At 44.0% G+C, this 19015-nt stretch overlaps 1 protein-coding gene across 9 annotated transcripts in view; it reads left to right on the top strand.

Moving 5' to 3' along the window:
• The window catches only part of IWS1 (interacts with SUPT6H, CTD assembly factor 1), a 33893-nt gene extending 16237 nt beyond the window's left edge, over nt 1-17656 (top strand). For 4 of the 9 annotated variants that reach the window (XM_051849645.3, XM_008258431.5, XM_089328376.1 and 1 more), the window contains exons 7-14: nt 867-1017; nt 2491-2573; nt 3677-3806; nt 5224-5341; nt 8317-8428; nt 9698-9754; nt 13151-13262; nt 17306-17656. In XM_051849645.3, coding sequence (XP_051705605.1) covers nt 867-1017; nt 2491-2573; nt 3677-3806; nt 5224-5341; nt 8317-8428; nt 9698-9754; nt 13151-13262; nt 17306-17437 — 895 coding nt within the window. In that variant the 3' untranslated portion in view covers nt 17438-17656. Of the gene's footprint in view, nt 1-866; nt 1018-2490; nt 2574-3676; nt 3807-5223; nt 5342-8316; nt 8443-9697; nt 9755-13150; nt 13263-13776; nt 13935-17305 lie in introns of all 9 variants that reach the window. The other 5 variants (XM_070071048.2, XM_051849646.3, XM_089328378.1 and 2 more) reach the window with 3 other exon arrangements.
• The last annotated feature ends 1359 nt before the right edge of the window (nt 17657-19015 follow it).

Consider the following 19015-nt stretch of genomic DNA (forward strand, 5'->3'; position numbering starts at 1 on the left):
TAAACTGTTCTGAAGAATAACCTGATTCAAAAAATACATTATTAGAAAAGCTGGTTTGGGGGCAGAGGAAGTAAGTCTAAACTCTCAATTACGAAGTATTGCTTGATTGTATTTCATGTGCTTTTGGAAGATATTTGGGATTTTTCTTTAGCAAAATTCTGATATCTTGAAAGAGTTTTTGCAAGCTTGGAATGATTAGTAATTGTTTACTGTTGTCAGGATAATTTTTTTAAAAAAGTTTGCTTACTAATTTCTAGTGATGTGAAGAATTAAGTTGAAAGAGTTTGGCAGTACTTTCGGAAATTTCATTTATATGAGAGTGGTGGAGGGAGTTCTTCCTGTCTTAATTGTAATGATTCTGATGAAAGCTGTAAAGTTCTGAGGCCCTTAGCAAGCCTAGAGATTTCCATCTTTATCTCAGTCACATTGTGTTGAGAGTTGTGCTTCTTACCACTATGAAGCAGCAGTTTTCCTAGTTTTTTCTGTGCATGCTAAGACAAGAGTAGTGAAGTAATTGAATAGCTTTCTATTCTGAAAAAAGGACAGTGTAGCCAAAGCTGCATGAGTTCCCAGAATGAGAACCTGGGGTGCTTCTTTGTGGGCTAATGGATGCCAGTGTGAATCCAGTGTTTGAGAAGTTTGAGGCTGTTAGTGATTGATGTGTTTCAGTTGAGGGTGTGAAGGAGTCAAACATGGGAGTGTAAGATCAGCTGGTATTTCAGTAGTAGTTGTGCTTACATTTTTTAAAAGAAGGTAGCACTTACTACATCATCAGAATTAGGAAATTTGGTGTTCTTAGTTGTAATAAAAGAAATACATATTTAAAAGGGAGCTTAGATCTCCCTTGATTTTGTGTTCCTGCTTAGTATGGACTTCCTGTCGGATTTTGAGATGATGTTGCAGCGGAAAAAGAGCATGAGTGGCAAGCGTAGGCGGAACCGGGATGGTGGCACCTTTATCAGTGACGCAGATGACGTCGTGAGTGCCATGATTGTCAAGATGAATGAAGCCGCTGAGGTGAGATGTGTTGCTTCTAGGTTCACTTTTTCCATCCCCTACTGAATTGGTTGAGTTACCTTTTTGAAATACTTAATCCTTACTTAAACCACAGTAAGATACTGCTTTTTCAGTAAAGCTTTCACTGTTCTAAACTCTTAAGCATGAAAATGATTTTTTATTTATTCATGTTTTTTAAAAAGTGAAAAAACTAAGGCTGATGATAGTTTGTTTCAGGGGGATAGAGGCAAACAGTGAAATCCCCCGTCTACAGATTCTCTCCCCATATGCTTACTATAGCAAGCCTTGGGCCAGGCCAAAGCCAGGAGCCAGGAACTCAGTTAGGGTCTTGCAGGCAGGTGGCAGGGATCCAGGCACTTGAGCCATCACCTCCAGGCATTAGCAGGAAGCTGGAATTGGAAATGGAGCTGGCACTCAACCCCAGGCGCTGCAGCATATGATGTGGTGGCCCGACTGCTGTGGGACACACCTGCCCTTGCCTTGTTAGTTTTAGGGGGGCATGGTTTGTCCTCAGATTTGGCCAGCTCACCGCAAAAGTTGATATCTCCTCATATATAAAAAGTGTTACAAACTTGCCCTGCATCTAACTCATTACATTCTGTGAAATCTGGGTGAATGTTTGTCCTAGTAGTTAAGATACCCAATCCCTACATCAGAATGTCTGGGTTTCATTCCCGGCTCTGACCCCCCCACCACCTGTGCAGACTTTGAGAGGCAATGGCTCAAGTAATTGGGTTTTTATGTCCCACATGGGAGACCTGGATTGAGTTGCTGGTTCCCAGCTTTGGCCCCAACTGTTCTAGGCATTTGAGAAGTAAACCAATAGATGAGAAGTAAACCAATAGATGAGAACTTTCTCTGTGTGTCTGCCTCTCAAATAAATATTTTTAAAATAAAATGATAAATTTTAAGAAACAAAAATCTAAAATCTGCCAAAAGTGTTAAAATTGGCTATTATGTTTTAAAAATGAATTTGATTTTTTAGAGATGTGACAAAATACTAATGGATTCAATGAGTTTCAAAACAACTCAGCAGTGGAGAAGTAGCTAAGAGAGCTAGCTGAAATATGGCCGTATGTTTTTAGTTTTTGAAATGTACATGACAGCGATATTAAGTATTTGGAAATGTGAATATTTTCATGAAAAAAATAGAAAAACATTCCAAAGTAAATACTAAAACTCTCTTTTGATAATTATTCAATTCTCTATAAGCCTCACAACATAGAAAATTATTGCTGGTGATAAACCAAGATTTCCCAGGTGAAATTTGTACTTTGAATGCATTCTTGAAAACTTTGATAATTATGCTGATATTTTAAATTAGAATTATTCTTTGTTTGTAATTGTTAAATGAGATTATTCAAACTACTTTGTTTTATTTTGCTTTGTTTTATTTTAAGATTCAGAATTACAGTAGTTAACAATTTACCATAAACAAGCAGTACTGATTTTTAAAAATCTTTTTTTGAATAGGAAGACAGACAGTTGAACAATCAGAAAAAACCAGCACTGAAAAAATTAACTTTATTACCTACTGTGGTTATGCACCTTAAGAAGTAAGTATTGTTATTTTCTTGAAAAAAAAAAATTTCCCTTTAATGGAATGATACTCGTACTGATACTCTAGAGGTATTAAGTAATGATAGCTCTGTGTGAGATCACAGCAAAACAATAACAGCATTTTCTGAATTACATTTTTCCATAATTTTTTACACTTAATAAAAGTAGATTAAATTGGAAAACTGATATTAGTGAAAAAAAAAAAAAAACTTGGAAAGTGTGCCTGCTAGACAGTTTTGGGTCTAATGAAGTTCCCTCTGCTTTCCCAGAGTGACTGAAAACCGCAGCTCTTGGGAGACTTGTTGAAGCACATGTTGTCCAAGGTTCACCTGGGGTCCTGCATCATGATCTTTGATTTTCTGAAATGAAATTGCCCTTTCTTAATAGATTCTTGTCACCAAGTTCTTTCACTGGTTTGCTAATATTCATCAGCAGCCTGACATTCTTTGAACCAATGTGTGTTCTGCTTTTGGTTGTTGAAGAAATGTCTCAGTGAGCCACCAGTGTGGTCTAAGAAATGTGTCATTAGAAAATTGTTTCTCCTGTCCCAACAGGCAGAACTATGACAGATTTCATATGGACAAGTATAATGTTGTCAGGTTTTCTATTAGCATAACTGATTCTAATATATAAAGTGGAATTTAAAATCACTATTTTGTTGATACTTTATTTCTGCTGGAAGAATGATGTTTTCCCTGGTGTCCTGCAAAGAGTAATGTATTTCATCCTCTGCCTCCTGACACTGTTTGAAAACTACCATTCTAATACATTAAACATTGTATCTTTTAGTTGTAATAGTTGGAGTTCTTTGTTTTTGCTGTCTGTACCATTCATAGTAGCATTAATGTATTTGGTATAGATTGGGTTTGCTTTGTTTTGATTTCAGCATGTCATCTTTACCTGTTGGGACTGTACTTTCCTACAAGTAGGAACTGAATTTCACACTACTCCTGAAACTGGAAGAGGTGCTCAATAAATATTGAATGTATATAAGTAACTCTTTAAAAGCAATTTTTGGAAACCACTAAATATGTAAGAAAATCTAGGAAGATAGAGTTAGGAGTTTAATTTACTTCTAAAAAATTTTTTGCTATTGCAGGCAGGACCTTAAAGAAACATTCATTGACAGTGGTGTGATGTCTGCCATCAAAGAGTGGCTCTCACCCCTGCCAGATCGGAGTTTGCCAGCACTGAAGATTCGAGAAGAGCTATTGAAAATTCTCCAAGAGGTTAGAGGCAGATTATCTGACTGCTTGTTCTTTAATTATCTAATGGGTCTATATGATTATAACTTCACTACTACTTTGTATTTATGCATTCTCTCTGTGGTAGCCTGCTAGGAGAGGGATTGGGAAAAAGGAATGTGCCTAATAAAATGGGCATAAAAGGAAAGGCCTGAAAAAGATCTTGAGTCCCTGTGGTGTACCTGAGCAGTAGTACAATAGTGGACATACTCTGGGAAGGCACTTGAAATAGGAAGTGCACCAAGTACAGAGTCAGATGAACTTGTATTTGAACGTTTTTTGTTTTGTTTTAAGATTTATTTATTTATTTATTAGATAGGCTGAGGGAGAGGTCTTCCATCTGCTGGTTTACTCCCCAAATGGCAGCAATGGCTGGAACTGGGCCAATCTGAATCCAGGAGCCAGGAGCTTCTTCTGGGTCTCCCACACAGTTGCAGGACCCAAGGACTTGAGCCGTCTTCTACTGCTTTCCCAGTCCTTAGCAGAGAGCTGGATCAGAAGTGGGGCAGCTGGGACTTGAACCGGCGCCCATTGGGATGCCAGCACTGCAGGCGGTGGCTTTATCTGTTAAGCCACAACGCTGGCCCCGTATTTGTTTTTTTTTTTTTTTTTTTTTTTTTTTTTTTTTTTTTTTTTGACAGGCAGAGTGGACAGTGAGAGAGAGAGACAGAGAGAAAGGTCTTCCTTTGCCGTTGGTTCACCCTCCAATGGCCGCCGCGGCCGGCGCGCTGCGGCCGGCGCACCGCACCGATCCGATGGCAGGAGCCAGGAGCCAGGTGCTTTTCCTGGTCTCCCATGGGGTGCAGGGCCCAAGCACCTGGGCCATCCTCCACTGCACTCCCGGCTGGCCCCGTATTTGAACCTTAAGCTGGACCACCTTTATGTGACTGATGCCTTGGGCAAGCTACTTGACTTCTGAAGCAACACCAGAGGAACCTCTTGTGTGCCCAGCACTGTGCTGGGTGCTGTGTACATGTTTTGGTTCATCTGTTCCTCACAAGAAGCCTGTTAGGTGGAAGTATTGGCTCCATTTTACAAATGAGGAAATTAAGACTCAGAACTGAAGTGACTTATCCAAGGTTGCATACCTGGAAAATGGCTGTGCTTGGATTCAGTTTTGAATCTGTTGGATTCAGAGCAGTGTGCTAATTCCTATATTAAACTGCTGACCTGCGAGTTTGCTTAGTTGATACTTCCTCACATTGTTAGATTTTACATTAGTTTTGTGGTGATAGTCAGCTCTCAGCTTTCAGCATGAACACGGCATCAGTGTCTGTAGAACCTGAAAGCGGAATGTTTTCTGTGTTCTAATGTGAGTGGACTCTGGGTCTTGTAGGTTCTCTAGAGTAGAAGAGCAGGGCTCTGAGTGATTAATGTGTGTGTATGTGTTTGTGTTCCCCAGCTGCCTAGTGTGAGCCAGGAGACGCTGAAACACAGTGGTATTGGACGAGCAGTGATGTATCTCTATAAACACCCCAAAGAGTCAAGGTCCAACAAGGACATGGCAGGGAAATTAATCAGTACGTAAATTTGCCTTTTGTTTGTCTCTGTGTTTATATGGAAACATGTATATGTGAAAACTAACTATATTTGTAACAGTATTTGTGTAAATTGAGTCCGTAGAGTAGAATATTTTTAAATTTTTAATGGGTATCATCTCTTTTTCTTAGACCTACGCTGCATCTCAGCCTTTTTTAAGTATGCTGACCAGTCTCAGAGACAGCAGGTGAAAGTTTGCATGTTTTAGTCGTGGATCGAGAGCATAGAGAGAGTGTTTAGGATGCAGGCTGTGCTTCAAATAAGGGGTTCTCCACCTTCCTCCCTGTGTGGCCTTAGCTGCTGATTTATACTCTTAAGCCTTGGTCTCTTTCTTTGTGAAACTGAGGTAATTGTGTGTTTTCCTTTAGTTATTACAGAGATTAAGTGAGAAGGTACATATAAGTACATATAATGTTAGCCATTGCTGCTGCTGCTGTTACTCACGTAATGGTCTCCAAAACTTTCAACATGTTCTTATTTAATGATACCAGAAAATCCAGAGGAGTCAAATTGAAAATCAGGGAATTGAATGCTGCCATACTGTTTTTGAAACCTTTAAGGTTCCCTTTTTAAACTATTTATTTTATTTTATTTTTTTGGAAATCAGAGAGAGAGACAAGATGGAGAGCTCCTGTCCTGGTTCACTCCCCAAATGCCTGCAACAGCCAGGGCTGGACCAGGCCAGAGCCAGGAATGGGGAACTCAGTCCACGTCTCCCACCTGGGTGGCTGGGACCAGACTACTTGAGCCAGTACCACTGCCTCCTAGGGTGTACATTAACAGTAGCTGGAATCCAGAATGGAGCTGGGACTCGAATGCAGGCTTTCCAGTATCGCAGGCAGGTGTCTCGAAGTGTCGTCTTAACCCATAGGCCAGATGCTTAGCCCCCAAATCCTTCAGTTTTAAGAACAAAATACATGTTTGCCTTTGTTGTGCTTAACTCTTCCTGTGCTCTCTGTTGGAAAGGAATTTTTAAAACTTTAAAGCTAGATTAAAAAAGTAATTCTGTATTTGATTGTGGTAACTTTATTTTCCTGTTGAATTTTGAAAATTATCAGAAGCTTTTAGAAACAAAATTCTTTGATAATCCAGAGTATTACCATCTTTATTGTTAATCTGCAGTCTACTGCTATTAAATGATAAGTTTTTGTGCTTTCATGCAGTTGTTCATGCCTCTTTTAGTTATTTTGCCTCTTTTCAGAGAAGCAGAGTATTCCCATTGGTGGCTATGACTTGGTACGATAGTGAATCTGGATTGGATTCAAGCAGGGGTCAAGGGGTTATTTTTTAAATTGCTTTTAAGGCTTATTTATTTATTTAAAAGACATAGTGACAGGGATGAAGAGACAGAGAGAAAAATCTTTGGTCTATTGGTTCACTCCCTAAAGAACCACAGCTGCCAGGGCTGGGCCAGGCCAAAGCCAGGAGCCAGGAAATCCATCTGGAATCCAGGTCTCCTGTGTGGGTGGCAGGGGCCCCAAGCACTGGGCCATCTTCCAGTGCTTTCTCAGGCACATTAGCAGGGAACTCGATCATAAGTGGAGTAGCTGGGTCTTGAACCAGCGCTCTGGTATGGGATGTCACATCCCAAGTGGTGGCTTAATCTTCTGTGCCACAACTTCAGCCCCAGTGGGGCTATTTTAAATGATACGTGGACCCCTTGAAAATCCTTGCTTTCTAGCGTGACAGCTCCTGTGTTCTCTCTGTAAAGCTCTTTTCTTGGTTTATATTGTACATAAAATGAAGCAATAAACTACATTATGTTTTAGAACAGAGACATCAGTCGGCACCTGTGGAGTTTAGTGACTAGAGCTGTAGTCCTGTGGCACTTGTCTTCATGGTCCTTAGCAGCTTTATCAGAATTCATGAAGACTACACCTACAGTAGTAAAATATCTTTTAAAAGCATTTAGAGGGGCCAGTGCTGTGGCGCAGCGGGTTAACGCCCGGGCCTGATGCTCCAGGATCCCATATGGGCGCCGGTTCTAGTACCGGCTGCCCCTCTTCCAATCCAGCTCTCTGCTATGGCCTGGTGAAAGCAGTGGAAGATGGCCCAAGTCCTTGGGCCCCCGCACCCACCTGGGAGACCTGGAAGAAACTCCTGACTCCAGGCTTCGGATCAGCACAGCTCCGGCTGGAGCAGCCATCTGGGGAGTGAACCATTGGACAGAATACTTCTCTCTCTCTGCCTCGCCTTTCTCTGTGTAGCTCTGACTTTAAAATAAATAAATAAATCTTAAAAAAAAAAAAACATTTAGAAACGTTTAGACCATCTTGACAAGTAACAAAAGAGCTATATTTGGTTTGGTTAAGAAGGTGGGAGAATTTCAAGATTTTGTATTTCCAGTGGAATAAGCTTAGGAAATTAGCTTGTTTTTATTTATTTGAAAGGCAGAGTTACAGAGAGAGGGAGGCAGGGAGGGAGGAAGATGCCTTCCATCTTCCTTTGCTGGTTAACTCCCCAGATGGCCAAAGCCAGGATCCTAGAACTTCCTCTTGGCCTCCCATGTGGGTGGCAGAGTCCCAGGCACTTGGGCCATGTGCTGCTGACACCAGGCACATTAACATTAACACCAGGCTGGATCAGAAGATGAGCATCCAGGACTTGAACCAGTGCTGTGAATATGGGATGCTGGTGTCAAAGCTGGCAGCTCAACCCAGTGCACCATGCCAGCCCTCTAGGCTTCCTTTTAAAAAGAGAATTTATCTTTGTAAAATGTCAGCCCATCCAGTTGAAAACTCTTAAAGTGGGTCACATTTTACTTTAAATCCTTTCAGTGATTACTGGTTTTTTTACACTGTATTTTCAAATCACCCAGAATTAGTTACGATACAGATAGTCTGCTATGTTTATCTTGTATGTGGTGCTGAAATAATGAGATCTTTATATCCCCTCACACTAGGATGTGAGTATTTGAAACAGTGGTAGGAGAAATGCTGTTTTTTTTTTTCTTTAGATGAGTGGTCTCGACCTATATTTGGTCTTACCTCAAACTACAAAGGAATGACAAGAGAAGAAAGGGAACAGAGAGATCTAGAGCAAATGCCTCAGCGACGAAGAATGAACAGGTATGAGGGAACAGGTATGAGTAAGTGAAATAAATGTTGTGTTGCCAGCAGCTCAGGGTTTTTGTTGGGCAGTGGGAATGTAAGTAAATAATGAGGAAAGCTGTGAGATGGTAGGGATTCATCTTTGCTCTTAGCTTGATATGTCTGTGTGGTTCGTAGTGTCCTTTGGTGTAAATATGATCATGGATAGTGAAGTTCCCGCCACTCCTCTCCCCCCACCAAGACCTTTCCCTGTTGGGCCTGGGGGACATGGTCTCCCTCCATGCTGGGGAGTGTGTTCCAACCACTTGTGAGGGGAAACGTCCTCTTTCTCAGTACCATTTCCAAATTCTTAAGAGAAAATAAAAATGCTGTTGGCTGGTTGGTATCAGTATTGTACAGCCAGGAGAGAAGGATCATTAGTTACAGATACAGCAGTATGGCTCACCCAGAGCCAGATTCCTGTGCTGTGCATGTGAATACTAAAATGAGTTGTACTTTTCAAAGATAGGAGTTGTGGGTGGGTTCAAGTGCCTGCTGCTCTGCTTTCAATCCAGCTTTCCTGGCCTGGGAAGGCAGTGGATGATGGCCCAAGTGCTTGAGTACTTGGCATCCACGAGGGAGATCCAGGATTCCTGGACCCTGGCTTTGGTCTGGCCTGGCCCTGGCTCTTGCAGGCATTTGGGGAGTGAACCAGCTGATCAGTCTCTCTCCATCTCCTGCCACCCCTCCCCAACATCCTGCCTTTCAAATAAATGGATCTTAAAATATATATACATAAGCCAGCGCTGCAGCTCAATAGGCTAATCCTCTGCCTGCGGCACCGGCACACCAGGTTCTAGTCCTGGTCAGGGTGCCGGATTCTGTCCCGGTTGCTCCTCTTCCAGTCCAGCTCTCTGCTGTGGCCCAGGAGTGCAGTGGAGGATGGCCCAAGTGCTTGGGCCCTGCACCTGCATGGGAGACCAAGAGAAACACCTGGCTCCTGGCTTCGGATCAGCATGGTGTGCTGGCCGCAGCGGCCACTGTGGGGTGAACCAATGGAAAAATGAAGACCTTTCTCTCTGTCTCTCTCTCTCACTGTCCACTCTATCAAAAAAAAAAAAAAAAAAAAAAACCCAAATATATATGTGTGTGTGTGTGTGTATGTATATATATATATATATATAAAAAGATTTGGAGTTTTATTCCCTGATGCAGTGTAAATATGAGCTAAGTGTGACTTGTTTTTTGTCTAAGTTTGTCTTAGTTTTTGTCTAATATTCCTGATATCTCATTGTTTATTTTTCCTAGCACTGGTGGTCAGACACCTCGCAGAGACCTGGAAAAGGTGTTAACAGGAGAAGAGAAGTAAGCTTTTTCCATTAATTTTTCTTCTTTAAAAAAGAAAATAGTAAAGGAAATGATGTTTTATGTTCACATAAAACAATTTCTGTTTGTTATGGAATGTCTTTATTTCACCTTCATTCATAAATGAGAGATTTACAGGTACAGTATTCCGGGTTGACAGTTTTTTTCTCTTAAGACTTGGGCTGTATCTCCCTATTCTCTCCTAGCCTGTAAGGTTTCTGATAATAAGTCAGCTGTGGGACTAATTGGAGATCCTCTGGAAGTAATTTGGCATTTCTCTTGTACACATTTTAGAATTTTTTCTGTGTTTTACTCTGGAGAGTTTGATTATATTGTGTCGTGGTGAAGGTCTTTTCTGGTCATGTCTATTAGGAGTTCTGTGTGCTTCTTGTACTTGGACGTCTCTTTCTCCAAATTAGGGGGGTTTTCTGTAATCATTTCACTAAAAAGGCCTTCTTCTCTCTTCCCGTGCGTTCAGGAACTCCTAAGACCCATATGTTGGGTCATTTGATAGTATCCCATAAATCTCCAACACTGGCTTTTAGTTTTCTAATTTCTTCTTCTTTTTGGTCTTATTAAAATTTCTAGAGATTTGTCTTCTAACTCGGATATTCTTTCTTCTGCCTCACTGAGTCTGTTGTTAAGGCTTTCCACCACATTTTTTATTTGATCTATTGAATTCTTCATATTCAATATTTCATTTTTATTTCTCTTAAAAAAAAATCTCAACTTCATGGGGAAAATTTTCATTCATGTAATTAGTGAATTTCTTTAATTTGTGGATTTGCTCCTGAATACCTCTCAGGAATCCTACAATCAATTTTTTGAATTCCATTTTTGGCATTTCTTCAATCTCTTTATATTCTGGTATTGAAGTGTTGTCCCTTTGGGGGTGTTATGTTGTCTTCCTTATTCTTGTTTCTTGGATTGCTGTTTATTTTTAGGCATTTGTGGAGATACTTGTTGGTTCTTTTGTGTTTTTTTGTTTTTCTGTGGTGGCTTTTATCTTTGGACTGTGCCTCTGTGGCTTAGTGGAGTGTCTGTTCTTTCAGTGAATACCCTGAGGCGTGTGCTGGGTGTGGCCAGGGAACTCTGTTTGGCACTCCAGGGTGAGGGAGTGTCCAAGGTGACACCCAAGTTGGATGTGGTAAATCTTTTTTTTCATCAGAGAGGTTTGTTCATCTCTATTGACATAGTCTCATGCTCACCTCCTCTTCTCAAAGGAGAGCAATACCTGGGCACTAGCCCCAAAGACCCTGCCACATCCTCCGCCCTCGCATGCAGCCACAGTGTTTTCACAGTCCCAGCACTCAAGGCTCCCACAGTCATGAGCACCCAGCCATCTGTCAATTCTTCCAGCCAGACTCAGGTGTCTCCTCTCAGGTGGTTGCTGGCGCAGCTATTCTCTGTGTCCAAAATACACCCGCCTACTCTCACCTAGTTCCAGGACACCAGTGCCAAGTGGCCGCAGAGAGAGAAATGTGCCCCCTTTTTTTCCTCTAGGTTTGTAGGTACACCGTCCCCCATAGGTCTCCAAGCTGGACTCATGCCAAGCTCTTTTGCAGCTTTATCGCCAGTGGCTTGAGCTGCTGCAGGCTGGTCTCACCTCATTCTCCAAAGCTGGTACTGAGGCTCTCGGCTGCTGGGGTCCTGAATTGTTTGCATCCACACCCTCCACATAGGCCCACAGTGTCCCTCTAATTTGCATGTAGTTTCCTCTTAAGTTTTCTCCCTAACTCTTGCCTGAGATTGGATGCTCTCCACTTTTTTTTTTTTTTTAACTATCTTCCTGTAGACTACAGCAGTAACCTCCCTCGCTGTTCTGCCTTCTTGGCAACCTCGCTAAACACCTTTGAAAAGGGATGTGCAGGGGTGTGGCCGGGCAGAGTAGCCATTGAAGGGCGTGATAGTGGGTCATGCGTGTTGAAGCAGAGCCTCCACACTGGCGCTGGCAGGTGTGCAGAGTGGTTTATGTGGTGAGCCTTGGCAGTCGGCACCGTGATAGCAAGAGGAGATTGGAAGATCAGCTAGAAGGGGTAGAGAGGGAGCAGGTGTAGTTTGTAGGTAAGTTTGCTAATGAGACAGCGGCTTCAGGGAGAAAGGAGGTACAGGAAATGTTCTTGGCTAGCCAGTTAGTCTGCTCATACACATATGAAGGTAATAGAAGTTAATGTTAAAATGGTGCACTGTACAAGGCAATAGAAGCCATTTAGTTTTTCACCTTCTCTCCCACATGCAGCAGACATATGCTGTGTGTTTGCCACCAGAGGGGGTTACCTGTGGGTGGTGGAATGGTTTGGATGCTGACGTGGACAGATAGGCTTCCCTTCTGGAAGATGGTGATCTTCTTTGAGTCTAGTATGGTTTCTCTGAGGTTTGCATAGAACTAGGTACACATAACACAGGTGAGTGCAAGGAAAACTGGACAAGTGTGAATAAGGTCACTGGGTTGTAATACTGTACTGTAGTCTTGGGACATGTTGCTGTTGGGAGAGACAGTGGGTCTCACTCTGTATTTCCTGCAACTGTGTGTGATACCGTGATTATCACCAAAATTTTATACAAGAGGAAATAGACAAAACTTATTGTAACGCCGGCGCCGCAGCTCACTAGGCTAATCCTCCGCCTAGCGGCGCCGGCACACCAGGTTCTAGTCCCGGTCGGGGCGCCGGATTCTGTCCCGGTTGCCCTTCTTCCAGTCCAGCTGTCTGCTGTGGCCAGGGAGTACAGTGGAGGATGGCCCAGGTGCTTGGGCCCTGCACCCCATGAGAGACCAGGAAAAGCACCTGGCTCCTGGCTCCTGCCATCGGATCAGCGCGGTGCGCCGGCTGCAGCGCACCGGCCGCGGCGGCCATTGGAGGGTGAACCAACGGCAAAGGAAGACCTTTCTCTCTGTCTCTCTCACTGTCCACTCTGCCTGTCAAAAAAAAAACAAAAAACAAAAAACAAAACTTATTGTATGTGAGTTGCGTCTACAAAACTGAATAAACTACTTTATGGGCATACTACGGGTGTTGGGGGTCATTTTTGTCTACCTGATTTTTACCCTCACAAGTGGCTTCCACTAGATCAGAGAAATTGGGATTCTGGGTCTTGCTGGAAGGGCCTGCTTTGGAAAGCAGTGAGACAGGAGGCTGAGGAGAGGTGAAAAGGGATCATGCCAGTGCGGAGGGAGCTGGCTTTGGACAGAAGTGAGGAATTCGTCCAGTACTAGGTGTGATGAGATAGATGCTCAAGAGAGACAGCTGCAAGAGGGATTGGGTGACCTTGGGAGGGCAGCGATTTTGAACATTGCAGCTGAATGGGGTGGGCCTGGCAACCAGAATGAGGGCCACCGATGGGCCCCTGCCTTTGCTGACTGAGTTTGCAGCGTGGTTTCCCTTTTCCTGTTCTCAGAGCTCTTAGACCTGGAGATCCAGGATTCTGTGCCCGTGCGAGAGTCCCAATGCCCTCGAACAAGGACTATGTTGTGAGGCCCAAGTGGAACGTGGAAATGGAGTCGTCCCGGGTAAGCAAGCAGTGGAGCAGACAAGTGGATCTCAGATAAGGACTACTGGTGGTTTGGGGTTTTTTGTTTGTTTTTTGCTTCAGGTTTGATGTTCCTTGTAGCTTCTGAGGTCTATCTGAGATAGATCTGAAACAGTCTGAGAGAATTGTTTTCACCTCTTTAATTTGTCCAAATCACAAATCAAGCAGTCAGAGGAACGGGAAGCTTTACCCAAGCTGACAGTTTATTGCTGATGAAGTTTTCTTTGGACTGAAAGCAACATGATCAAGCCAGGAAGTTTCATCTTAGGGTCTTGAAACCTAGAATGTTCTGATGCGGTTTCTTTGTTTAGTTTTAAAACTGTGATAAACAGAGCCTACCTGTTTGCACACATCTACCCTGCTTTTTCTCAACTGTTTAAGCAATTGTGTTTTGAAATAGAGTAGACACTTCCTCTGTTGTTATAAACACCACTCATGATCATCCGTGTTTCTTAGTGATCTTTCCTTATTCTCCAATCAAACTACTCTTCTAGCCTGGTATTCTTAAAAAGGGCCTAAGCCGATTGGAGAAGCATAAGAGGCGATTCGCAGAACAGAAACGGCTCAGCAAAGTGCACCGTGCTGTCAAGTTCAGCATTGAAGGCAACAGGATGCCTCTGTAGGCCCAGCCCTCCCAGAGTGTGTCCGAGAGGTATCCCGAAGGCAGCAAGCTCTGTGCGTGCATGGGCTTGAGTTGTCGGCAGTAGAGTGAAAACGCATGTGCTTTCTTAATCAGAAATGATACTGACCCTAAAAGACGCCTTGAATATTTAGAAGTGGTCATGGAGGTCCTTTCCTTCACCAGTGCCTGGAGACTGAAAGGTCATTGCTTTCCCCAAGAACATTCTGGTCTTCCCAACTGTTACCCATTTTTATGAGAAAAGACTTGTTGGCTCCTACAGTTGCATTACAGGCATATAAACCTGTATGTTCTTCGTGGCTTGTTTTCCTATCAGTGGCTTAGCAACATGCATTTGAGGACTTACTGTGTAAAGCCTCATGCTGAATACTGAAGAGTTAGAGATGAATTTGATGGGTACATGTCCAGTACACGGACAGACCTGAGACAGACGTTAGAGGGCTCCTAACCCAGATGCACGGACCTGCTTTGGTGTTGCTGGTGGCACCTTTGCTACAGTGTACACAGTGAGTGTCTGTTTTCTTTCTGCCTTCGCTGCACCTCCTGACACCTGCTTTGCTGATTATTTGCAGACTGCACTCACCTGCCAGTTAAGTTTGCTATTAAGCTACTACCACAAGAAAACATCTTTCATCTGTTGAAAATAGAGTGATAAGGACAAGTTCAATGGCAGTGACTTCTTCATCTTCTATTTCCTTCCCTTTTTTTTACTGTACCCAATACCACGTCCTTTAGCCACTTGTTTATAGCCTCTCACCCTGAACTTTTTTTTCTTTTTTACCTATCTCTCCTTTTTTCACTCTTTTCTCAGTTTTGGCCCTTTTCTATTTTTTTTTCTTCCTCAGTTCTTCTGTTTTTGAGAATTGGGAGCTGAAGGCAGGCCGAGAAAGCAGTCTGCTGTGGGAGGCACCTGGTGTCCCGAGGGGCGAGTGCCTACCTGTTGGTGCTGCTGGCCTGATCCCCACTCTGTAGGTGGCCGGGTGGGAAGGCATGAGCTGCTGCTGCCGCTGCTGCTGCTGTAGGTGCAGAGAGAGAGAAGCCTGTGGAAAGCAGCTCTCCCCGCTGCCGACCTTCCACACAGTGGAGTGCTGGCATTCAGACCTCCGTCTGCTCTCTCAGGAAAGTGAGTCCTGTTTTAGGGGCCTGTTCCTACCTGTAATCCTTAAACCGCCTGACACTGGGTCCCTGTTCGACATTCTGAATACCCCTTTTACGAGGTAGGCGGACTGTAGAGGGACCCTCCTCCCCACGGACCACCTCATGGTTTTAAATCTGTTTGCCATTTTGCTTCAAACGTAGTTTCTATGATGCTAGAAAAGTCACCCCTGGTCCCAGCAGTGAAAACCTATTTGGTTATTCATTCCTCCATGGTATGTGATCACACACCTGTGTACTTCATTGCGCTTTTGTATGTCCGTTTATTCCATGGAGTGCTTTTAAAGTAACCCTGAAGTGGCAAAAAGCAATGCATGTTTTTCTTTAATATTTTTAAAATCTGGAAAGCCTAAGTAAATCAATGCTATGTGTAATCCTGCAGCAACTTAATATCAACATTTGGATTCTTTTGGTCCTTTTTTAGATGCATACAGAAACATTACTACTATTTAAAACAATTCAGCAATATGATGATTTTTACTTACAAGATAAAAATTCATTTGAATAAATCTTTTTTAGTGATTTAGTATTGTGTTTTCAAACAGTTACAGCATAATTTTTAGAACAAACCCACCTTGCTAGTCTTTAAGCCGCCTCTGGTTTTTCTCTGATGCAGTAGTGATGAGCACTTCTAGTGTCCCCAGGAAGTGTGGTGTATGGAGTTGGCGAGTCAGAAGGAAGGTCACTGAGTTTGTCATGTTAGGTGCTGGGGTCTGTGTGTTTTCAGGCTTGGGGCAGCTAAGATGCTTCAACTGTGGGTCATGCGGATACTAACTAGGAGTAGTTAGCACTGGCCTGGGTGTATGCCTGCAGCTAAGACCAGACGACTGATCAGGCCTCAACCTGTTGGAGAAGTCTAGGTTGTGTGTGGAGCTTCTGGGAGTCGAGTAGTTGTCAGACCCAAAGCAGAAAAATCTTCTAGCGTGGGCTTCCTTTCCCATCATCTCAAAGGAAGTCAGCTGTTTAGAAATTTGAGGGATAGCGTGATGATGGCTTAGCTGACAGTGAATTTGTATGCTAACCCAGAGGACTAGTGCCAAGTGTTGACTGATAGAGAACAACACTTGGAATTAGAACTGGCGTGTTCCTAGAAAACCTAGACTGGATCAGCAGCCTGGCTCTTGTTCAAGAATAAGGTAACAGAGTGCTTTGCCAAGTGCTCCACTGACTGCATCTCAAGATGAGACTGAGTCAGGTGGGGTCACACTGGGCAGCCTCCCAGACTCAAGGACCTCCAGTGCGCGGGCACTGAGTATCTCCTAGTGGCACCTCTCTTTAGCGTTCCTTTGATCCAAGCTTCAGAAGTGATTGGGCAGTAAACACCTGGGGAGAAGAATGCTTAAAGTCCATCTCATTAGCCACTCACCACTCTTAAACACTGAACTGTTAGCGCCACAGTCAGCAAGAAGAGTTCATCCGGACCTGTGACAGCAGTGGCAGACCTTTCCAGTATTTCTGAAAAGGATCATTTTCTTAGAGAGCACATCTTTACAAGATGCAGTCGACAACCAAACCTTTAGACATCAAGGGCAAGTGGGACGAGACCTGACTTTGTATTTTTGTGTCAGGTGTGCACACTGAGTTGGCGTGAGTGAGTAGTAATGATAGAGCTCATCCTGCTGTCGGGCACGCCTGCTTGTCTTCACGTCTGGGCGTCAGTACTTCCCCCAGCGGTTCTCAAGAGAGTGCAGGCCTGCGGCTTGGTTTGCAGGGGACGGAGCCTGCTGAGGCATAGCAGGGGTTCACCCCAGTCTGGAACCCTAGAGCCTCAGTAGTTAGGGCAGGCCTCTCCTCATCCACACTTTTTCTCAGCTGACTTCCCTTTGCTTTAGAAGAGCCCAGCGTTTGAATGTGTGTGGCAGGTGGTCAGCCCCACATTTGGTCCTTGAGGGGGAAAAGCACACGGTGGACATGGAGTATAAACGATGGGGTTGGGTGGTCCTGTCAGTGTTGCCTCCTCTCCCTCACCTGGGGGATTTCCATGGACTGCAGCAAAATTAAAACAAGGCACAGATGACAACAAAACGCTTCTTGGTTGAGAGAGGTTAGGAGGTGTTTCTAACACTGCTGTGTGTACTTACTCGGTTGCTGAGGTCACCAAAGCATGTCTTGGTTATTCTAGAGCCAGGAACTCTTGTGGCTGCCAACTTTGAGAGAAAAGAAGGTGTAAGACGTAAGTAGATTTATGTATTTGAATAATTTGCTCTTTAATTTTCCCCGACTCTTAGTTTCAGGCGACCTCCAAGAAAGGTATCAGCCGGCTGGATAAGCAGATGAGGAAGTTCACAGATATCAGGAAGAAAAGCCGCTCCGCGCACGCAGTGAAAATCAGCATCGAAGGCAATAAGATGCCCTTGTGACCTTGCCTGGGCTGCTCCCGCTCCCTAGGAAATGCGCAGTGGACTCTGGGAGAAAAAAGATCTTTTAAACTTTTTTTAGTGTGTCTGTAAACAATTAGCGTGTATCAAATGTTGTCGTAGGACTTGTTTCCCTCCGTTGTATTTAAAACTGTTGTGTACTTTGTACAGAGGAAGATTAGTCATACTTCTATAAACTTTACACAATAAAGTTTCATTCTGGTTTTGGGGGGCTGTGTCTTCATTATCTTAAGAATATGCTGTCTCAGTGGGTTGAGGTAAGAATGCAAAAATCTTCAGATATTGCAGTGCTTTGTCACTTCTCAAACTTGGGTCCTGTCCAAGCCGTGTAGTGGGGAATTTGTCTGGTTTTTATCCCTGGCTCCTGACAAGGAACAGCTGAAACCTCGGGGGTTCCTGAGTACTGGGAGTGTCTTTGTCAACTCAAGCTAGCACAGAGCTTTAGTCAAAACACCTGCTGTGTAGTTAAAAACCAGTTAAAGAGGCTTTTTTCCCCCCGAAGGTTTATTTATTTGAAAGTCAGAATTACACAGGGAGACAAGGGGAAGCAGAGAGAGAGAGAGGTCTTCCATCCGCTGGTTCACTCCCCAATTGGCTGCAACGACCGGAGCTGCACTGACTCAAAACCAGGAGCGAGGAGCTTCTTCTGGGTCTCCCACACAGGTGCAGGAGCCTAAGGATGTGGGCCATCTCTACTGTTTTCCCAGGCTGTAGCAGAGAACTGGATCGGAAGTGGAGCAGCCAGGACTAGAACTGGTGCCCATATGGGATGCTGGCAGTGCAGGTAGCGGCTTTCCCCACTATGCCACAGTGCTGATCATTGTGTTACCTTTTTAACCTGCAAGGGTTTTGTTGGCCATTTGGGGAGTGAACCAACGGAAGGAAAACCTTTCTGGGCAGAGGGAGACCCCTGTACTGGTCAAATACCATAGTTTTTGAAGGACTTTGAGTAACCACTGATTCTGAACCAACTTTCCCCTGCCTAACTGCATACTGCAACCCTCTGATGGGCAGAAATGGTTGCACAAGGCTCCATTTTGCCTCTGTTCCTGTGTTTTCCGGGAGTCCTCCAACGTCGGCTCCATCCAGTTGTCCCTGGAGACTGGGACAGGTGGAGTGGAGTGTGCAGTGATGTGTGTACACTACCTGTGTGAGATGATTGCAGAGACATCAGAGAAATACAAGAGGTAGGACCACCCAGCGTACCCTCTGTGGAGTCAGGGTCCTGAGTGGGCTAACGTCGGTACTGCTCAGCAACAGACATGCACTTCACCTCATCAGCTTTCGAAGATGGAGTATGTCCCAGGGTTTCGTGTGTGCCTTGTTTGAAGCAAGCTCAGTATGCGAAAGACTTCAGCAAAACTTGGAGGTGATAATTTGCAAAATAATTTGCCAGAAAACTCCAGAGTGTTATTCGAATTAGAGTCTGAGGGAGCGGTGGTAAGAACGCCTCTCTCAGGTCAAGCCCTTGCAAAAACCTGGGCTGCAGGCCCAAAGGCTTATCTGCCACAGAGTGCAGGGAGGGCGGTGCAGGGTGCAAGGTTGTGTCCACACCTGCAC

This window comes from Oryctolagus cuniculus, chromosome 3 (genome assembly GCF_051225735.1).
Source record: "Oryctolagus cuniculus isolate XC-2025 breed Fujian yellow rabbit chromosome 3, ASM5122573v1, whole genome shotgun sequence".
Classification (NCBI taxonomy): domain Eukaryota; kingdom Metazoa; phylum Chordata; class Mammalia; order Lagomorpha; family Leporidae; genus Oryctolagus; species Oryctolagus cuniculus.